This window comes from Corylus avellana, chromosome ca9 (assembly GCF_901000735.1).
Source record: "Corylus avellana chromosome ca9, CavTom2PMs-1.0".
NCBI lineage: Eukaryota > Viridiplantae > Streptophyta > Magnoliopsida > Fagales > Betulaceae > Corylus > Corylus avellana.
In genome coordinates, this window is record NC_081549.1 from 17,945,112 (window position 1) to 17,966,182 (window position 21,071).

A 21,071-nucleotide genomic window follows, 5' to 3' on the forward strand; every position below is an offset into this window, starting at 1 on the left:
TTCATGGTCCGTCAAAAAAACTCAATTGTTCAGCAAGGCAATGCTTCTAAGTGCCCGTCATGTGTTCCCCATGCCATATCAAAAAGTTACATAAAAATAAAAAGCATGGGAGATCACTCCGGCCTGCCACGGGTGGGGGAGATGAGGAGATCCCACATTCTCCCTGTCGTGGGTTGTGAGGAAATGGAAATCTCCCCTCGACGTGATCTTCAACCGATTTTTTTATTTTATTTTTTTTAATTAATACTTAGCTAGTTAACTCTATGATATACAGGACAAGGAAGGGATTCCTCCAGACCAGCAGAGGCTCATCTTTGCCGGGAAGCAATTGGAGGACCGGCGCACAGTGGCGGATACACGCAATGGCGAGTGGCCCCTGCAAAAATCCTAAAAAAATTGTTTAGGCCCTAAATTTTTTAGGGTTTTTAAGCCCTCTTCCTCTTTCAGCCCTACTATTTTTCTTTCTTCTTATTCTTATTCTTCTTCTTCATTTGCTTAGAGAAAATAAAAAGAAAAGAAATATATAGCAGATCTTTAATGAGAATTCTGATTTTGATTTTCTTTTCTTCTCTTGCTTCTTCTTTTGGTTGGCTTCTCTCTTCTTCAATTAATTATTCTCATACTTGCATTTGATTTATTTTTTCAATACCTTTTTTGGGCATGAATTTAAAGAAGAAATGTGAAAAGTTTTTGTTTAAATGTGAGAAATGAAAAATAAGAAAAAGATGCTGATAGGCGTGGGTTTCAAGGGTGCTAGTTAGCGCGTCAGTCTCAAAGTCTATAGCCGCTAACTTTCACTCTCTCGAGTCTCGAAGTCTCTCATCTCTCCAAGGCCCACTTTCCTTTCCTTTTCTTTTCTTTTGTTTTTGTTTTTATTTTTTATTTTTTTCAGGCCACATAGGTGGCATTTCAACCACTTAAACTAATCTTCTTTTCTTATTAGTATGTTTTTGCTCTAGAAAAGGTATTAGATGTTAGTGTGAATTGAAAGACAATATCTTAAAAAAAAATTGCATATTATTGATAGATAATTAAATATTAGAAGTAATTAATTGAAATACAATATTGTGTTTTAAATAAATATTTATATATGTTGGTTTTTGGGTAAATTAGAGTAATTCTTTAAGTAAGATTCATGTCATTCTCTTATTTTCAAAAATATATAGATTTTTAAATCACTATTAATTTTTGATAAAATACATCACATTTGGGAATAAAATAGAGGTATAGTCTTACTATAGTGTTACTTGATCAAATAAACAATATTAAAATATAACATTATATTATATTAATTATTAATTACACTTTCTGCCCCTACAAAAAAAAAAAAAATCCTAGCTCTGCCACTTGGCACACCCTCGCCGACTACAACATTCAGAAGGAGTCCACCCTCCACCTTGTGCTCCGCCTCCGCTGGTGGTCAACTCTAATTGATTTTCGTTTCCCTTCTGCTTTTGTGGTGGTCTTGTGGATGCTGCTGATTAAGCTTGCTTTTAGCATAGTACTTAATGAATAAGTGAATAGAAACGTTTCAATGTGATTACTATTTCTCTTCTCTGAATCGAATTATGCTAGTTTGTTAAAATTTATCGCTCTTTTTTTTTTTTGTTTTGTAAGTTTAAAAGATACGGCCATTAATAGGTAGCTCAATCGATTGAGATCATGCTTAATGAAACAGAAGTTACTAGTTTAAATATCCTTCTCTCTTGTGCAACCGGAGCCAAATGTGAAAAATTTCGGTCAAGACGAAGAAGCCCAGGTGGGAAATTCACAAAATAATGGTGGGTCCGGTGGAGAAACAGTTGATGAAGTTCGTGAGCTAAGGATTGTGATAGAGGAAGAAATTGAAATTCATGGCCGGCCACCCATTTTGGCTTTGTTTTTTATTTTTAATTTAGTTTTTAGTTTTTTATATTTTTTAATTCCTAAATAATTGTTTATTATTAAAAAAAAAAAAAAAAAACCTATTTTTTCCCTTCTCAAAACTGCACCGTTTGGATAACCGCATCTATGCGGTAGCGCATAGAAGCCGGATCCAATAATTATTGGAATAGACGGAATAAATAAAATTCGAAAAAAGGAAAGTCTATTTCAGTATTTTGCAATTACCACCTGAGAGGCTGAGACAGTTGCATTGTGCTTTCTGGAGTGAAGAGCTCCATTCGCAGTGAGCTTTAGGTCCTCCTGAAGGGGAAGGGCAAGATTTCTAGGGTTTCGAAGTTGCCTGAGCTGCGATCTGCTATGTTCCGCTCTGTTTGACGAACGATTTGGGAGAATTGGAAAACGGTAACTTCGTTATACTCTCTCTATGCTTCCAATCTTCACATTTACTTTATTATAAGGAAAATGTGATGCTATTAGCTGGAAATATGGAAATTTATTCGTCGTTCTTCTACGGTTTATTCACATGTAGAGAATGCCAATTCTTGTTATGATAATCCGTTTGCGGCTTTTGGTGAGATTAGGTTTAGGATTTTTGCTTCCTTCACGTTGGAAATGAAAAATTTTCACTTTGCCATTTAATATTTGTTGTTGTGTTTTTTTTTTTTTCTTTTTTTTTTTCATATTTGTAAATGCGTTTTGATTTTGTACCATAGACTAGAGAAAGCGAAAGAGTGAGTGACCAAATAAAAGGCTATAAATGGTGAGAGTGAAAACTGAAAAGCATATATGCTACTTTTGGGAATTTGAGATAAAAAAGAGTGGTTCAGAGCATTTATAGGTTGGCTGCTTTTTTAGTGGTTGAAAACTTCCTTCAATAGAGATCTATGCATGAATTTAGCAGTGTATAAGTATTATGCTAAAAGATTCAGTTACATATAGTGTTTGAACTTTATATGATTGTCCCTAGAATTAGTAATGATGTTTCATTTTCGAGAGAACTAAAACACATTAGATTTAACAACATTCCATATTTATCAGACTCTATGTGAGTTAGTAGCAGTTTGGTTGAAATTATTCAGCTGATTCTGCTCATACTTGAGAGCTGGAAGGAGATTGTAGACGACTTTTGGGTTGTTTTTGTTCTGATTCAAAATGAAAAAAAGAACCCGACAAACTTATATGAGCCTTTGGTAAATCTCTTATGAACTTTTCAGTGAGTTTGAAGTGGGATTAGGCCTCGCTTAAAGAAAAAATCATGAGTTTATAATGTCGTTTTGATAAATGTGTTGGTAGAGAGACTAAGGTGAATGACAAACTTTACAACCAATTCATGGTGCGACTTTCTCACAATAATAACTAAAGTCCTATTTGCTCTCTGAGGATTTCGTTTGCGACGTTTGGTGACATTTGGTGAACAACTTTACCACAGAGAACCCATGTTGCACTTAGCCATGAAGCAAGACTTATGAATGTTCTGTGGTTAAATAATTGTGGGTCTCATGGTCCTTAAATTACCTAGCTTGGCTTGGAATGGGACTATTTCTTGAGACTATGTTTAAAGCTACTCAAGTTCAAAAGCTTCAATATGATATATCATGCTTATTTAAAGAACGGATAGTCATTTCTTATTCTCACAGATTTTTGCTCTCTTTTCACAAGCTTATTAGAAAGACTGTTGGAAATGGAAAACACGGGCACAGAGCGGGAGTCAGGGTCTTCATCAACAGAGGTTTTCAAGTTACCAGGAGAGCCTGCTATAGTTATAAACGGGGTGCCTGACATATCCCCGAGCGACATCATTCCTGCTGTCTGTAACACTGTAAATGATGCAGAGTTAAGCGGGAACACTGTTTTTGGTGAATGGTTGGAAGGAAGAGTAGTTCAAAAGTTGTTTGGGGAGCATTATTATTCTGGTATGATTACCGAATTTGATAAAGATGCAGGGTGGTACAGGGTGGTGTATGACGATGGTGACTTTGAAGATCTTGACTGGCGTGAGTTGGAAGAGGTGCTCCTGCCCATGGACATAACAGTTCCACTGAGATCGTTAGCACTGAAGACTATCAGGAAAAACAAAAAAGTTGTTAATAAGTCTGGAAAAAATGTGACCCAATCTCGAAATTATCAAGCCAAAAGTTTGGGAAGTAAGGGAAAGAAGATTGCAGAGCATGACGAGGCTTCATTGACAAATTTCAATAGTTCACAGCAAGTAGTAGGTGGCACCATTTCAAAGGATGATGAATAGAATTCAGAAGGTATATATGAACTGCTTCGCAAAACTGATGAACAGACGATTTACCTTGCAACATGGATTAAACAACATTATGTGACTGGAGAGAGAAGCCTAAATGTGAATAGCTGTTCTTACATGGTGAACAATGGAACTGAGAATCTGATGATTTTAGTCCAAATTTTTGTTGTGTTTGTAATTTTTCAATGTGATGCAATTGTAGTAGAATCAACAAAATTAGCTATACTTGGTTGGAGCCTGTTCTCAAAATGTTGTAATTTTCTCGTGGCCTTGCCATCCAAAAATTATTCTTGGAAATGAAGGTTGGAAACTTATCACGGATTTGCTAGTCTGCTTGGCATCTGTGGCAGTTGTAGAATGCTACAAGGTTTTTTATGGTTCTTATTTAATGTTGTTGTATTTAATAGTATAAATGATGCTATATCATTTAAATGGCATGCTAACATGTTTTTTTAAAATGAAAAAATAGCATTTGTTTAGTTTAAGCCATTCATTCTAACCACATGTCATTTGATGTCTTGATCAAATGCAAGACCTTTGGACCGTCTGATTAAATGGCTCCAACTTGACCCTTTTCATTTCTCATAAGTCTCAAAACAAGCACTTTGTAGAAATCTTTGTCTAATTTTTGAAGTTTGGAGATATTGTAAATAAGGTAGAAGTTAGAGCATTTCTATATGGCTCTGTAAATTTACTCTCTAATTTAGTTAAAAAATCACATTTTCCTATTTTAGCTACTCATTTTTCCAAAGCTTATACATTTGGTTCCCCAAACTAGGGCTTCAATTTCATTCTTTCATTTAAATACATTTTTAAAAGAATTTCTTTATTCTTGTGAGAAGAGAGAATATCAAACTTTAAATTTTTTTTTAAAGATTTAGAGAGAAATAGTACTCCTTACTAGTGGAGAAATAGTGACTAGGTTGGAGAGTTAAAAAGATGCATTTTTGCATCTTGTGATATGGCAGAAGTTTGAGCATTAACAATGAGCTTTTTATATTTAGTTTTGTTCTTAAAAATCTAATAAAACTCTGAAAATACTCATTTAATAAGGTTGGTTCCTTACTTTATATTTAACTATTGTTAGGTATATTCCATAGATTTCAAAAGTCAAAAATCTAAAGTTATATAATTTTTAGAGTTTATTTTTTTTCTCTCCTGATTGTTGTAAAACTAATACAAAAAATAGAGAGCCTCTACTATCAGGTCCATTCTGATAACGCCCCTTTTGCATCCTCCAATTATTATGTGACATATCATCAATTTAAGAAAAATGCAAGGAATAAAAGTGAGAACAATCACACCAAATCAGAGAAAGAAAAAAACCCGTAGCCAGCATGGGTCTGGTCGGTGGTGAACGCCTCAAATCTCGCCGGCAATGATCCGCCTCAAAACCTATTTCTAATGCCCCAAAACCCGTTTCTAATGCCTCAAAATCCATTTCTAATGCCTCAAAACCTGTTTCTAATGTCCCAAAACCACGTTTTTACTGCCTCAAAACTCATTTTTGGATTTAAGACTAAAGCTTAGAAGTCAAAGATTAACCCTTTAGAGATTTTATCACCCTAAAATCTAGTGTATTTTGGTCTAACTTATTTTTGTGCACTTTTTATGTTTTTGCTTATGTGTCGATTATTGATTGTGGGCTGTAAAAAGGGTGTTATCAAGATGGTCAAAAAAATTTTCAAAAAAATAATATTTAACTATAGTAGAGAAAGGTGCGGAGATTATGATGCTTGATTCCTCTTAAAAGTAATTCTCTAAATTTAATAAATTAAATTCATATGCTCGAGGGATAAATGTAGTTTGCTTTATTTATTTTGTGGGTCTTATTTCTTAAAAATCTAAATACTCGCATTATGATATGAGATCGCTGGTGAGCTTCATGGGCATAGCTCAGGAATGAATGGTATTCTTCGTCAAAGCTGTTTCATGAAGAAACTTTCTTGTGGTTTTCAAACACTTTCACATCCTAAACCTTTCAATTCTCAAACACGAAAGCAGACACCGCAAAACAAGAGGCTAGACAGAGCGCTGAGAGTTCTCGACCTTATCGCGCCGAAACCCTGCGTCACCCCAACTCGCCAAACCCATCTTCGTCTCGTTCAAAACATCTTACAAACAGCTTCAAACCAAGATTGTAGCGATGATTTTGATGGTTCAAATTCAACGGTTGTGATCCCAGATGCGTTCGATGAAATTCTTCAATTATCTTCTAGGAAGAATATGATTCCTAAGCGTAATTTGCAAAGGGAACCGGTGGGAGTCGACGCGAATGTTCTGTCACATGCTGTGAGTTCATACGGGTCTACGCGTAATCTGCGTGCTGGTATTCAGTATCATTGCTTAGCAATAAGAACTGGGTTCGTTGACAATGTATATGTGGGCAGTTCTTTGATAAGTCTGTATGGCAAATGCGCCGAGTTAGAGAATGCATATAGGGTTTTTGAAGAAATGCCTGTGAGAAATGTGGTGTCGTGGACAGCTATTATTTCTGGATTTGCACAAGAGTGGCAGGTTGATGTGTGTTTGGGGCTTTTCCATCGGATGAGGAATTCGACGTTGGAACCCAATGAATTTACTTTCACGAGCCTTCTGAGTGCTTGCACAGGTAGTGGAGCTCTTGGGCATGGGAGAAGTGCTCATTGTCAAACAGTTCAAATGGGTTTCGATTCGTATGTCCACATCGCTAATGCTCTCATCTCAATGTACTGCAAATGTGGGGCTGTTGAAGATGCGCTTTACATTTTTGGAAAGATGGATGGTAAAGATATTGTATCGTGGAACTCCATGATTGCAGGGTATGCCCTGCATGGGCTTGCACTGCAGGCGATTGATCTTTTCGGAGAAATGAAGAAGCAAAACGCTAAACCTGATGCCATTACTTTCCTTGGTGTCCTCTCTTCGTGTCGCCATGCAGGTCTCGTTAAAGAAGGCTGGTTCTACTTCAATTGGATGGCTGAACATGGTGTGCAACCAGAACTAGATCATTATTCATGTGTTGTTGATCTTCTTGGCCGGGCCGGACTACTAGAAGTGGCTCTAGATTTTATTAAAAAAATGCCTATCTATCCCAATGCTGTTATATGGGGCTCCCTGCTATCTTCTTCTAGGCTTCACGGGAGTGTCTGGATTGGCATCCAGGCTGCAGAGAACAGGCTGCTGCTGGAACCGGGTTGCCCTGCTACCCTCGTGCAGTTGGCAAATTTGTATGCCAGCGTGGGGTACTGGGATCGGGCAGCGACGGTGCGGAAATTGATGAAAGATAGAGGGCTAAAAACGAATCCAGGGTGCAGTTGGGTTGAAATAAAAGATGGTGTCTACCAATTTAGAGTAGAAGACTGTTCGAACACCAGACTGACCGAAATTCTTGCTGTTTTGGACATTTTGGTAGACCATATGAGAACTTTAGGCTATGAGCCTGATATGCATGAGGAGGAGGTTGACAATGTAATGGATCCGTTAAGGTAAGTTCAGAAATGGCAGATCATCATGTGGTTATCTACTTCACCTGATGTGTCCTGCCTTTAAGCAGTTTGATTTTGGATTGGACGAATGGCTACTTCTTCCTTGAAGGGCTTTCAATAAGAGAATCCAAATGATACACAAACTGAATTCCAAGAGTATTATCAACAGCAATAGATGAGTAGAGATGGAAACACGTAAGAGTGGGTCTGCTTATACACTCCTGTTTTCATCTACTGTAAACGATGAATCTATATTCCAGAGTGGCATTCTACATTTTTTCATTCCTCTAGCATGGGATAAGAGTTTTTGACAGACCTCCATATAAAGGTAACTTTATATATAGAGAGAGAGAGATAGATAGATAATCTAACGGTAGTTTTTGGGAAAGAGTAAATGATAACACTACTCTGGCTTGGGTCTGGGAGCAAGATTACTGAGGTTTCTGCCTTTTCACTGCCTGCTGGTATAATGCCTAGAAACAGCATAAGTTGATTGTGTATTCCTTTTCTCCTCCAGTATTAATATCCTTGTTGATGTCACAGAGAATATAATTTGGTGCAGATGTTAATGAAGTACTAGACAAAGGGGGTCCATCATTTTTGTTAATTCTCGCAGCAAGAACGACCCACCTTTATGGGGTAAAACGGAGGCGTGTTTCACTTAAAAGACTGTTAAGAATATATTAGATATTATCGTAGGGTTATTTACTTTCTTATGCATTCTAGGTCTACCTTTCCCTAGCCTATTAAATTACTTGTCTATCACTCATAGCCTCTCTATAATCCTTCATAATATCATTTTTAATACAATCATTCTTAATACAATGTAGTTCATTATATGCTTCCGCTCTCTCTCTTCTCTCTCTTTCTCAATATATCTCTCCAATATATTTAACAAAGACAATTTAAGTTGTAAAATTAAAATTATGATACCACTTCAATACAATCATTCTGTGCAGGTGCCAATAAAATTAGTCGAATGAGGTTATCATTTTGTTGGTTTGCAACATGAGCACAATTGCCTGGAGCAAAATATAAGACAATATTTAGAGAATAGTTGGTCTGTGTGTGTCTATATATATATATATATATATATATATATAGCAAAAGATATACATTATATTATGAACTTGTAAGATAATTAATTAGTTTTTTGTCATTATTAATTGAAAAAAAAAAAAAAAAAGTTGTTTTTTTTAGTGTCTTTACTTTTTATGGGATGTTTTAATACTGCTATTTTCTTATGGGATTTTTTTTTTTTTTTTTTTTGAGACTTTTAATACTAAATGTTGGAAGACCTTCAAATGAACGGGATAATATTCAATTAGTTATAGTAGAGAGGTATTTTTGTCTTTTCACATTTTAAGGGGACAAAAATACCTATTCACTATAACTAATTGGTTCATTTGAAATGGATAGGATCCTAATTCTTATTTATTTGGGGCATGGTGACTGCCTTTATTGCCTAGGCTCGGTTTGTTGATGTGTATTTTGGAGTTTTTTTGTTTGAAAAAGGGTTTTGATGTGATATAAATGTGAAAATGTTTTTTTTTTGTATTTTTAGTAGTATTTGTGTGTGTGTGTTTTTTTTTTTTGAGGGAAATGACAACCCTTCATTCAAAGATAATAAAATTCAGGCCGGAGCCTTACAAAGATAGAGCCAATTGCTCTAAAAAAAACATCAGAAATACAACTAGGTGGCTCCTCAAGCCATACTTTATTATTCAAAATTTCTAATTGCATCTTTAGCTAGACCATGTGCCGCTAAATTGGCCTCTCTGCTGACATGTCGAATACTCCATCTACGTAGAGACCCTAAGACAAATAAAATGTTGTCAATTATCTGCCCATAGTGTAGCCAGTATGGTCTTGGGTCCTCGACAGCCTTTACCACGAGTAACGAATCCCCTTCAAGTAGAATATCATGTACTCCCACCTCCCCGCAGAACTCCACCGCGCCTAGTGTTTTGTGTTTTGATTGTTTATTAATGTTTTTGTTTTGAAAATATAAAACAAAAGAGAACAAAATTTTTATAGAGCTATAGTTTTTTACTACTATCTAACCTGTAACCAGGCTAAACAATCTCATTCGTCTCTCCCCCTTGCTGCCACACAAGGACAAGTTCACACAAGAATCACAACTTGGCCCATGTCAATGCCAATTCTTGCTCTGCTTATCCGACCACCAACTCAGATTATTCTCACTGCTCACTATATGCCTCCTTCATGCGAATGCAACCAAATCTTGATTGTGTTTCAAACAGCTTACTAATGGCATTCTGCAAATATTTTTGCAAATGTTCAAAGAGATTCCAATGGGATCATCCGGAACGTTTAAGGACCGGAAACCCAGTTGCATAATCAACCTGAATAGCTTTTCAAGGCTCAAATATATTATATACCCTTAAGAAAGGAACTAATTTTAAAATTCAATAGATATTAGGAATACTGCTAAGAAGAAATGTAAAATGCCACTGCTACATAAACTCTAAAAGAAACCTATGGATGGAACAAAACTCACCCATATCATGTTCGGGAGTGCCTAAATTATAAGGTATTTAATAGGCAAGATCATACCTAAGCACATCCCATGACATAATGAAACCATATTTATTACAAGGAAAAAATGGCTGCCCACACTTTAAGTCAATTTTACATACAGCATTAGCAGGTTAAAGCCCCGCATGCCAGAGAGAAAAAAACATTGCAGGAGGTTTGCTCTGCCCTACCCTCCATTACTTACTTTAACTCGGAGAGAAAACATAAATAAAAGCAATATCCTTCCAAATCATTAAAATTGAATTCCAAGATGCCACAAAAATGCCTCTTATAAAATGGGAAATTTCCTATGTATGTTGAGGCACATAATCAGTGCATGTTTAGTTAGTATTACAAATTCTACCCTCCCCCAAGATATGGAAGCCAGGGAAGGGACGCAAAAATTTTACTGGATAACCCGCAACAAGATTTGATTATTGAGACAGAAGCCTCTATTCTTCTTGATAAATGCATTCATTGCTTCAATCTGTGAAGAAAAGCGTACCAATGCCATTTTAATGGGATCTGGGGATTCAGCTCTAGCTCTGCAATGGTATAATAAGGGATTCACCTTGAGAAAATTATCAGAAGGAACATATACAACCGTTTAACTCTTTTAAAAAGTTCAAGGCATAAACCTTAGAAACAACTCAATGCCTGCATCATGTGCACAGCCAGTCATGAATCGTTCCACATCATAAGGAGTAGCATTTCGAGGGAGTCCTTGCAGTAAAACCTGACCAAAATAGGCAAGTCCAAATTAACATCATTAGACGTGTTGTAGAAAAGGGAATACATTGATGTAAACACTAGAAAAGGTCACAGTGCTTCACCCAGCAGTCTTCAAGTTCAAATCGGCACAATGTTATCATCATAGTGATTATAAAAGGTTTTGGGTATTGTTAAGACAATCAAAGTTCGACATATTTGTGGCATATTTTTAAGAGGAGAGATAGAAACTCGATATGCAAAGTTGAAAGATCTTTGCAGAGACAGTCTCCAGGTTCAGAGAGAAGGCAATGATTACCAACAAACAACATCTAGACAGCAGCAGAGATACGAAATCCGTTAGAGCACAAGCATCTTCAGAATGGATATATATATATATATATATATATATATGATGTTTGAAATAGTTAACCAAATAATGTTTGAAATAGTTAAGAACAGAAACTGTTATAACCAATAAAACAATTCTTCAAGAGAGTAATAGTTTTAGCATGGTAGTCCATACGTCAAGTCTAGGGGAACTTTACTGACACTCAGATATTTTCAATCTAGTACAAAGACACAACGCACAAAGAGTCAAAGTGCCATGGTAAATACCCCTTCGATTTGGGTCAGAGTTCTGAATTATACAACCCAGTACAATTACTCTCTCAAGGAAGAATTGGGTGTGTTTGAGTTTATTGAGCAAACTAGTCAAAAAATTCATCTAAAAACGACTCAGTATCAGAACCCACACTTTAATCATCATGAATTCATGTATCAGTTGTTGATCCACTCTCATAATGCCAATCCACAGATCAGCATCACAAGTGATTTCTGTTGCTTGACTAATACAAGATGGAACTTCAAAAAAAACTGGTATGTCAAAATGCTAAATACTAGAAAACTTTGACTTACAGTTTTTCCATTATAGGGCATAAGTGAATCCCACTGAGAACGATCAGCCTGATATCCAAGAAACAAACATTATCAACCATAGACATATTTGCATATCAACACAACCTGATAAATCATATCTTAGCAGATGTATCTATCTTGGCATTACCCTCTCCAATCTGTACAATCGACCCTTTCTTGTGATCATCCTCATAGCTTGATCAAAGGCAGAACGGGAAGGAAATTGCACCACCCTGACCACAGCAAAATTCATATAAAAAAAAAAAAACAAAAAACAAACAAAAAAAACAAACAAACAAACAAACAAAAACTTTTTTAGTATCTAAACAATACTATGTCAACTCCACCCAAGTGTAAAGAAAGAATTAGTCAGAGAACAGAGGCAACGAATGCACCAAATGGAGATTATAGAAACCAATGATTTTGATCAGGGACCGGTACCATTAACAATTCCCACAGAAAACAGGGGATAATGCACAATAAAGATGATTTTTGCCGAAACGCATACATAATTTTTTCTAAAAGTAAAGTGAAGTTAAGGAGAGCAATACACTCCCATAGGCGTAAAGATCCGGTTGTAATCGAATTTCAGATCATCCATAGTCAACTTGCACCCATCAAGCATCTTGACAATGTCTGTCTTCAGTGTATGCCTTGTAGCTCCAAACAATTTCCCGTAGACCGAACCTGATATCATTGAAATAGAACATATGCCCATTTCAGTGAAATGCTCAGCCCATTCCCTACACTTTCTCAGCAACCAAACAGACCCAAAAAGATCTAAACTCTAACCCTAAACCCAGAATCAAACTCAAACCCTAGCTGTATGATTATCAGATAAAATTACAAAAACGCCCAAATCAAATCTCGAAATGCACGAAACGTCCCGCACCTGTGTCTGGGGTGTGAAGAAACTGATTAACCGCCGAATCCTGGGGCGGCTGCTCCGATTCGGTCGAGAACCGTCTCGGCGAATCGCGAAGAAGCAACGGGAGGCCAGGGTTTGCCCTAACCGTTCGATCCGTAATGTTCGATCTCAGTGCGGTTCCGAGAAGTCTGAGCTTCGACATTTTCTCGATGGGGTTTGGAAGGAGCTTGCGACTGCACTGTGTGGCAATCAGCTATGGGTTTAAGGGAAGCTGGTGGTTGTCGTTTTGCAAAGAGGGAATTAGAGAAGCTTACCCCAATTTGTATCCAAATATCAATGGACTCCCATAATGTTTTCAAAATGTTACTTTAGCCACATTTTAATTTTAATTTTATGCCCGGGCCTAAATGATTTGAGATATTCTTATATTGACCCAAACACGGCCCAATCAAATATGAACTATTCTTTATATAATGGCAAATCTGCAATTAACCCTCGGCTTAACAAGGGTTAAATGATCTTGGCAAAATTAAAAAGACTATTTTGCCCTCTTATATTGCAATAACCTCTTCATTTCCGTTGAAATGGAGAAAACGTAAATGGAGAGGATTCCGTTCCTATCGGATCAGTTTGATTCTTATTTGAATTCCACCAACATGTTCAAAGTCCAACTAATCAGCCAACTATAATTTTAAAATAAAGCATATTTATTTAAATACTTACACAAAAGCATGTGTTTATGCAAATTATAAAATATATGAGATATATAAAGTACAACCATTTTTAATTGTGACTCATTTTCTTTTTCTATACACAGTGCATATATATAAGATAGTAGAGAGGATTATTGCTACTTCAAACACGTATAACTATTAAAGCAATTATATAAAAATTTAATGACAATTAGACCAAAAAATGGGTTATATCTACAAAATTAGTTTCAATAAACAAAATATACAAAATATATACAAATATAAAGAAGATAATGAATAAGAGAAAGAGAAAAGTGTTAAAAAGAAGATGAAACCAACCATAATTTTCCCAGAAATAACAACAACAAAAAAGGCCATAATTTTATGGTTTATTATGAGAAAAAAATATTAAAAAAAGAAAAAAGAAAAAAAAGAAAGTGGTCAACTGGCTATGATTATATGGTTTATGAGTAAATGTTCAAAGTTTCAATTTTGGTAGAGATAGTATTCATAAATAAATAATTCTTTGGGATTTAAATGAATAATAGATTTTGTTTTTTTTGTTTTTGTTTTTGTTTTTGTGTGCATATTGGTAGGCAACTATGAACAATATATGGTTTTCATTAGTTTAAGGTTATATTATTTTATAAAAACATCAGTTAGGTTATTTCACTCCTACAAGGTAGGCATGACTGGCAGCCCTTCAATGTTGTTATCAACTAAAAACATAGATACAAAGGTAAAAGGTTTCCATTCTTAAATTTTTTTTTTTTTTTTTTTTTTTTTTTCTCAAAATAAAAATGTTAACGAGCAACCCAAATACAAGCACACTTAAAAAAAAACACACACACACAAAAGAAACCTTCGATGGCAACCTCCCTTAAATGGATTTGTCAAGGTCAATTGGGATGCAATTGTGAATAAATGCTATAGAAAGATGAGCACAGGTGTGATAGTCAAAGAGAGAGGAGTTGACAACAATGTCAGCCTCAAAAGAATACATCATTGACCTTGTTGAAAAAACAACAACTTTGGAGGCTGCTCTTTTTAGTATAGAATTGGGGTTGCAAATGGTGGAATTGTAAGGTAATGCTCTCCAAGTGGTACTGCAGGCGCCGTATAAAAATGACACGAAATTAAGCATGTATGACCATCTAACTAAAAATGCTAGAGGTGTCTTGAGCCGTCTTGTCAGGCGAAATGCAAATGGAGCATCCCACCATCTTGCAAAGAAGACGTTTTTTGTTAGTGAGAAACATGTCCTTATATATTCAAAATGATCATTACTGCCAACCATTTGATAGAAACTATTAGATGCTTACCTGTAGATCCATATTACAACTAAACAGGTGGCATAGCTGATGATGGGTGGCCCCTCTCTTTCTGGGAGTTTTTTTTTTTTTTTTAATTGAATGGTGAAAAGGGTTATAGGGGTAGATCTTTCCCACTTTTGATCCGAATGGAAGAAAGAATGAGAGATTCTATAGGAATGCTACCAAACACAAGGTGAATAGCGGCCCATTTAGCTAAAAAATGTGCACGAAAATTGGCACATCTAAAAACTTTCAAAGCACTCAAACTTTAAAAGAAAGAAATATCAAGAGTAATGTCAAATACAATAGAAGCAAACTGCCAAGTGAAGAAGAGATGAGACTGATTCACAATAAGAATCACCAGAAGCGCATCCCATTCCAAAGCAAAACAACCATAACTAGTAGAAGCAACCAGTCGAGTGGTAAAAAGAGCAGCGGAGGCTTCACCTAAAAAAACATCCGTAGACGGAAGCTTTTGAGTAGTAGCTAGAATGATATTTCCTGAAGCATCATTGATAACCGCAGCTACCACTGCAAACTTATCTTGGATAGCCACATCAAAATTTCCCTTTGAACATCCAGTCTGAGGAGGAAGGCAAAGAAAGGAAAGGGCTACATCACGCCAAGCTAATAGATGAGAATCCATATTAGACTTAAGCTGCAAAATAGCCTTTCTCGGATCAGGCTGAAGAGCATCATGAATCGACTTACAATGAGGTAAATGAGTTAAATAATTGATTATGTCACATGGTAATGGGTGACTAGTTGTGATATGGATTCAGGTGTATATTTAACAATTTGTCAAAAATCTGATGACATTGACCATTTTGGAAGGATTATTATTTTTGGTTCGAGTAATAAATCATTCTTAAAACTTTAACAAGTGATTATTATTAATCACTTAACAAGTGATTATTATTAATTTATCATTAATAATAAATCATTCTTAAAACTTTTTATTGCCAATATTAAAAAATAGCATTTTGCTCCTACAAAACAAAGTTATTGTACATCCAAACTTTGTCTAATATTCAGAGACTAATTGTTAAATTTTATAGTTTAAAATAAAATTTTACATCTCATTATTTTCCTCCCAAAAAAAAAAAAAAAAAGGTGCTTTTGGCCCTTTGCCTTTGGAGGGGCTTGTAACTTTTTTCTTTTTTTTTTTTGAGAAAAAACACTGATAATTTCATTGATAAAATCGGTTACACAGAAACATGAAGCTCGATCTTGTAACACAATATCACAGATACTCCCCAGGTTCTATCTATGACGTTCCTAGTAGCCAGTTTAGCGAGGGAATGGGTAGCTCCGTTAGCCTCCCTGTGTACATGAACTGCTTGCCAACTAGACACCTCTTGGAGGACCAACCTCATATCGTCAATGATGTGGCCAAACCGAGCTTCCGTATGAGTTCCCTCCTGTAGGGCCTGGATCACAATCTGGGCATCCCCTTCAACCATCAGGTTTTGGAAACCCATCTCCTTACAAAGAAATAGTCCATGGAGTAAAGACATGGCTTCCGCTACAGCAGGTTCAAAGTAACCCAGTCTCGTAGTCCTCCGTGCTGCCATCACCTGACCATTATGGTCTCGTATAATCACACCCATCCCCATATAACCTTTGTGTTTGTCACATGCAGCATCACAATTCAACTTAACCCACCCCTCTGCTGGCGTCTACCATTTCTCCTTGGTCACGGCAGAAATTTTCTCACATACCTGGTGCAGAAACTGCAGCTCCTCTACAGCTCTCCTGGCACCTAAAACCAGCATATTCGGATGAGTAAATTTTCCTTCGTGTATCCAGGTGTTGCGTCTGAACCAGATTTTCTGTGCTGTAACGACGAATAGCTGCAAGTCCTCCCCTGCACATGTCTGAAAGAAGTGTTCTGCGACTTGTAGAAATTCGTGGGCTTCAAAACTGCTTTTCTGGAAAAATTTTGTACTAGCTCCCCACACGTCCTTTGTAGCAATGCATTCCCATAATGCGTAGTAGGTTGTTTCCTTTGGAGGGGCTTGTAACTGGTGCTACTTTGTTGTTCGGTTTGTTTGTTCTTAATGAAGTTTTTTATTCATAAAAAAAAATTTGAAAAAGAAAAAAGAAATGTAGAGAATCCTATTCCATTTGTTTGAAGGTGTTTTTATTTAGAGAGCTCATCCTATTAGGATTTAGTGTAAAACTCTTTTTATAGCCTTCAATAAAAATTTGACATATAAAGTAAAAATACCAAATATAATGAAAATGAAAACAACGTATATTTAATTCAAATCAATCCCATGAATTGGGAAAAATCTATACTCGTCGCCCTTTTCCATCCTTTTTAAAAAGAAAAAAAAAAAATTAATCCCATGAAGTTGGTCATTAATTATAACTCAACGTCCACCACTCACTAGTCACCACTGAACCCCCAACCCACCACTGAGTCATCAACACCGAAATCTCCAAAACCAATCAAAATTATGGATCCGGTGGTTTTATCAATAAGTATTTTGTACATAAGATAGTTTATAAAGACAAGATAAATTATTTGGTATGAAAGATTTATATTATTATTATTTTTTTTTGTATTTCAAACTAAAATGTCTACTTCTTATTGAAAGGTACAAAACATTCAATTTACGACTATTGAAGTTATTCTCTTTTATAATTTTATTTATGGTAACATAATATAATGCGAATGCTTTGTATTTTAAGTATTTATTAATATTTTTATTTTATGGGGAAAATACACTTTATCCCCGTGAATTATTCATCAATTTGCATTTTTAACCCCAATGTTTAAAAAGTGACATTTTACCCCTCCAAACTTTCAAATTGTTGCAATTCGACCATTCTATTTTTTTTCTTTCCAAAATGCCCCTATCCAAAGTTTAAAAAAAAATTAAAAAAATTAAGAGGTGGCCGGTCTGGGGTGGTCGAAGCCACCCCCAGGCCCAACTGGGGTGGCCGACCAGCCCTTAATTTTTAATTTTTTTAATTTTTAATTTTTTTTTTTAACTTGGGATGAAGACATTTTGGAAAAAAAAAAAAGAAGTCAGAATGCTGGAATTACAACAATTTGAAAGTTTAAGAATATAAAGTGTCACTTTTTTAACATTAAAATTAAAAGTGTAAATAGATGAATAATTTAGGGAATAAAATATATTTTCTCCTTATTTTATTTATTAAAAAAAAGTATAAAGACAGAGAGTTAAAAACCGACCAGATAGAAGAAAGTTGCTATTTAAGCTTCCGTCCTTCCCGAGATAAGAACTCACTGAGTCAGCGGTACGGCACTTTCCTTTCCTTTCCTTTCCTTTCGTGGCCCCGCAAAATAATGTCCACGTCACAAATTAAACAGCGTAGGCCCCACCTCCTCGGAATTCATCGACGAATTGACATGGTGGCCTCAGTCCGAATAAAACCTCCCCCACAAAAGAAGAGTAATGCTACTTGAGTATCGTTCGTACGTACGTCCCCGTAACTTCCGGTTGCAGATTTTCTCAATTATTTTATTTACTAATTCGTGATTAATCAAAACGCCAATCTGTCTTTTCTAACAACTAAGCGAATAAACTAATTAAATATTCAACGGAAAATGCTATTCATCAGGTTCTTCTGGTTTCTTGTGATTCGTATCAAACTTTTCGGAAGAAAAAAAATTAATTTAATTTTGGTTCGAGTTTTTCATGGGAAGAAGCTTTTTTTTTTTTTAATAATTTTATAATTGTCACATGTTGTCAACTACATACTCTTCTTTAATAACACGTTAGTACATTTTCTCACGTTAATTATGGCAATGCTTTTTTATTTTATTTTAAATAGAACTCATCTCATTGATTAAGAGGAACGACGTTTACATGGATACAGTCAGTCAGGATAATCCATGTTCCACATGATCTCTTCCCTAAGTGAAATTACCACCTTTGCTAATGTGTTGGCCGTGTCATTGGCTTGTCTAACCACATGTCTAACATGCCATACTCGGTGTTGTTGTAAGTTCCTCCTCGCCTCATCAATCAACATGCAATAAATCCCTTCCACAGGCTATCACGTTGCAGGGCTTGAGTGATTTCTTTCGCATCACCTTCGAGAATGAGATATCTTAAATCCATCTTCTTGCTAATTTCCGTAGCGTACCAGGCAGCCATGGCCTCCGCAGTTGCAGGTTCTATGGCCGTTGGTTTAGATGTGCAAAATGAGGCTAGCACAACACCTCTATGATCCCGAAGAATGACGCCCACTCCCGTGATGTTTTGCTCCTTAGAAATTGCGGCATCCCAATTCCCTTTTACAAAATTCTGTGGTGGCTTTTCCCATCTTGTCTCCCTGTGAAGTGATACTGCAAGGGGGGATTCTTAGACCAGTGTGACCATGGCTCTCTCAAAGTTCGCTATTTGCTCATTCACCTGTTTCATGAGTGTGGTCGGCGACAGCAGCTCTCCACCGTGAACGACATGATTTCTTCTAAACCCAAGCAGTCGCGCTACTGTGGTGAAGAGTTGAAAAGTGACATCGTCCAACTTTTTCATAAGCAGCAAAAATATCTCCTTAAAACTAGTATCGTCACTAGTGCATTTGTGCAATGCCTTAGGGCCCTCAAGCCATACATCTTTGGCCAATTGGCAATGCCAAAGGAGATGTCCCACTGTCTCTTCATATAAGCCGCATAAGGGGCAAAGGGAGTCCGAGACAATATGACGCCAATGGAGGTTTGCTCTTGTTGGCAAAAAATTTTGACACGCTTTCCACAAAAACATCTGTAAAGCAGGTGGTCCCCTTACCTTCCATATTCGCCTCCATAGCTTCTTGCTGGACCATGAATCCGACCATGAGCCTATATCGCCGCCTTTTCCATGTGATAGCCACTTCTAACAGTGTAAACCCCGTTCTTAGTTCGCTCCCACACAAGTTGATCAGCTTGTCTACCAGGACAAATAGGAATTTTGCAAATGGTTTGCACCTCCATTTCTGTGAAAATCTCTTGAAGTTTTGGAACATTCCACCACCTACTTTCCTGGTCAATCAAATTACTTACCTAGTCCTCACTGTTCGCCTTATCGGCAGGCCTTTGCAAGTTGTATCCCAGATTCGATTGGACCCATTTGTCCTCCCATATCTTAATAGAACAACCATCTCCTACCCTCCAAACGAGCCCCTCAGCAAGGAGTCCCTTAGCTTTCCAAATACTTCGCTAGGCATATGAAGGATTATGACTCAATGTCAAATGCATAAAGGAGCTTCCCTTAAAATATTTCTCTTTGAAAATTCTACCCACCAATGAGTCAGGCTGCTGGAGGATACACCACCCTTGTTTTGCCAAAAGTGCTTGGTTAAAAATTTCGACATCTCTAAAGCCCAAACCCCCCACATCTTTAGCTTTACTCATATTGTCCCAACTCATCCATGCAACCCTAGACAAGTTATCTTTATGGTCACACCAAAACCTCCTCATCATGGAATTAATTCTACGACACAAAGATTTGGGGAGTTGAAAGATACTCATCGTATAGGTGGGGATCGCTTGGATGACCGCTTTGAGAAGGGCCTCTTTGCCCACTTGAGACAGGAATTTCTCCTTCCATCCTTGAAGTCTATCCCAAATACGGCTTTGTATGGCTTGGAAAGCTCTAGTTTGGTTTCTTCCTATTAGGGCCGGAAGTCCCAAGTACTTCTCATAGCATTGTGTAGAGGTCACTCTAGCCACTTCCAAGAGGTGAGATCGTGTCTCTGTGTGGGTATTCTTGCTGAAGAAAATGAAGGTCTTGCCTCTGTTAAGCTGCTGTCCAGAGGCTTGTTCATAAGTTTTTAGCACCTCCTGAATTTTTATCCATTCGATTATATTTGCCCTGCAAAAGAGCAAACTATTATTTGCAAAAAAGAGATGACTCAGCCTCGTTCCCCATTTTGAGATAGCAAGACCTGTGATCTCCCCCCTATGCTCAGCACTGCTCAATAAGGAGCTCAGACCTTCTGCATATAAGATAAATAAATAAGGTGACAAGGGATCACCCTGTCTAATACCCCTAGACGGGGTAATGATTTCATGAGGCCTCCCGTTCACCAATACTGAATAAGTAACCGTAGTAATGCATGTCATAATCAGTTGGATCCACCTACTATCAAATCCCAGTTTAGACATAGTAGCCTCCAAAAAATTTCACTCCACCCTATCGTATGCCTTCCTCATATCTAGCTTTAAAGCCATAAAACCCTTGTGACCTTTTAGTCTTCCATTCATCGTATGGAGAGCCTCAAAAGCCACAAGAATATTATCAGAGATAAGTCTACCAAGTATAAAAGCACTTTGATATGGGGAGATAATACAATTCATCACCTTTTTGAGTCTATTAGCTAAGGTCTTTCCAATGAGCTTGTAAAAAACATTGCAAAGGCTAATCGGTCTATATTCTGTGACATTAGTTGGTTTCTTCTTTTTTGGAATAAGGG

The 21,071-nt window shown here is 36.6% G+C and overlaps 3 protein-coding genes across 4 annotated transcripts; 2 read left to right on the forward strand and 1 right to left on the reverse strand.

Moving 5' to 3' along the window:
• Window positions 1–2,081: 2,081 nt before the first annotated feature.
• Window positions 2,082–4,572, forward strand: LOC132192332 (dirigent protein 17-like). 2 transcript variants are annotated; one of them, XM_059607633.1, is made up of 2 exons: window positions 2,082–2,286; window positions 3,552–4,572. In XM_059607633.1, exon 2 carries the CDS (start codon window positions 3,566–3,568, stop codon window positions 4,127–4,129), a length of 564 nt encoding a protein of 187 aa, XP_059463616.1. In that variant the 5' UTR covers window positions 2,082–2,286; window positions 3,552–3,565; the 3' UTR covers window positions 4,130–4,572. The 2 variants fall into 2 exon arrangements, with proteins under 2 accessions (XP_059463616.1, XP_059463615.1); XM_059607632.1 differs by having other exon boundaries at window positions 2,083–2,286; window positions 3,544–4,572.
• A 1,421-nt stretch (window positions 4,573–5,993) lies between these two features.
• Window positions 5,994–8,393, forward strand: LOC132192370 (pentatricopeptide repeat-containing protein At2g37320). Its single transcript, XM_059607688.1, has one exon. The coding sequence runs from the start codon at window positions 6,038–6,040 to the stop codon at window positions 7,604–7,606; it is 1,569 nt and encodes a 522-aa protein (XP_059463671.1). The 5' UTR covers window positions 5,994–6,037; the 3' UTR covers window positions 7,607–8,393.
• A 1,800-nt stretch (window positions 8,394–10,193) lies between these two features.
• On the reverse strand, window positions 10,194–12,923 carry LOC132192052 (uncharacterized). The gene is made up of 6 exons (XM_059607242.1): window positions 12,659–12,923; window positions 12,318–12,453; window positions 11,915–11,999; window positions 11,767–11,814; window positions 10,779–10,876; window positions 10,194–10,685 (listed from the first exon to the last, which is right to left on the reverse strand). The coding sequence occupies exons 1-6, from the start codon at window positions 12,834–12,836 to the stop codon at window positions 10,547–10,549; spliced, it is 684 nt and encodes a 227-aa protein (XP_059463225.1). The 5' UTR covers window positions 12,837–12,923; the 3' UTR covers window positions 10,194–10,546.
• Between the last annotated feature and the right edge of the window lie 8,148 nt (window positions 12,924–21,071).

What these genes read in the sequence shown, in the direction of transcription:
- LOC132192052 (XM_059607242.1), bottom strand. Translation starts at nt 12,836, where the DNA reads ATGTCGAAGCTCAGACTTCTCGGAACCGCACTGAGATCGAACATTACG. An exon ending in ATCTTTACGCCTATGGGAGT is followed by an intron (nt 12,000 to 12,317) that starts GTATTGCTCTCC and finishes TGCTGTGGTCAG; the next exon opens with GGTGGTGCAATTTCCTTCCC. An exon ending in GATTGTACAGATTGGAGAGG is followed by an intron (nt 11,815 to 11,914) that starts GTAATGCCAAGA and finishes CTTGGATATCAG; the next exon opens with GCTGATCGTTCTCAGTGGGA.
- LOC132192332 (XM_059607633.1), top strand. Translation starts at nt 3,566, where the DNA reads ATGGAAAACACGGGCACAGAGCGGGAGTCAGGGTCTTCATCAACAGAG.
- LOC132192370 (XM_059607688.1), top strand. Translation starts at nt 6,038, where the DNA reads ATGAATGGTATTCTTCGTCAAAGCTGTTTCATGAAGAAACTTTCTTGT.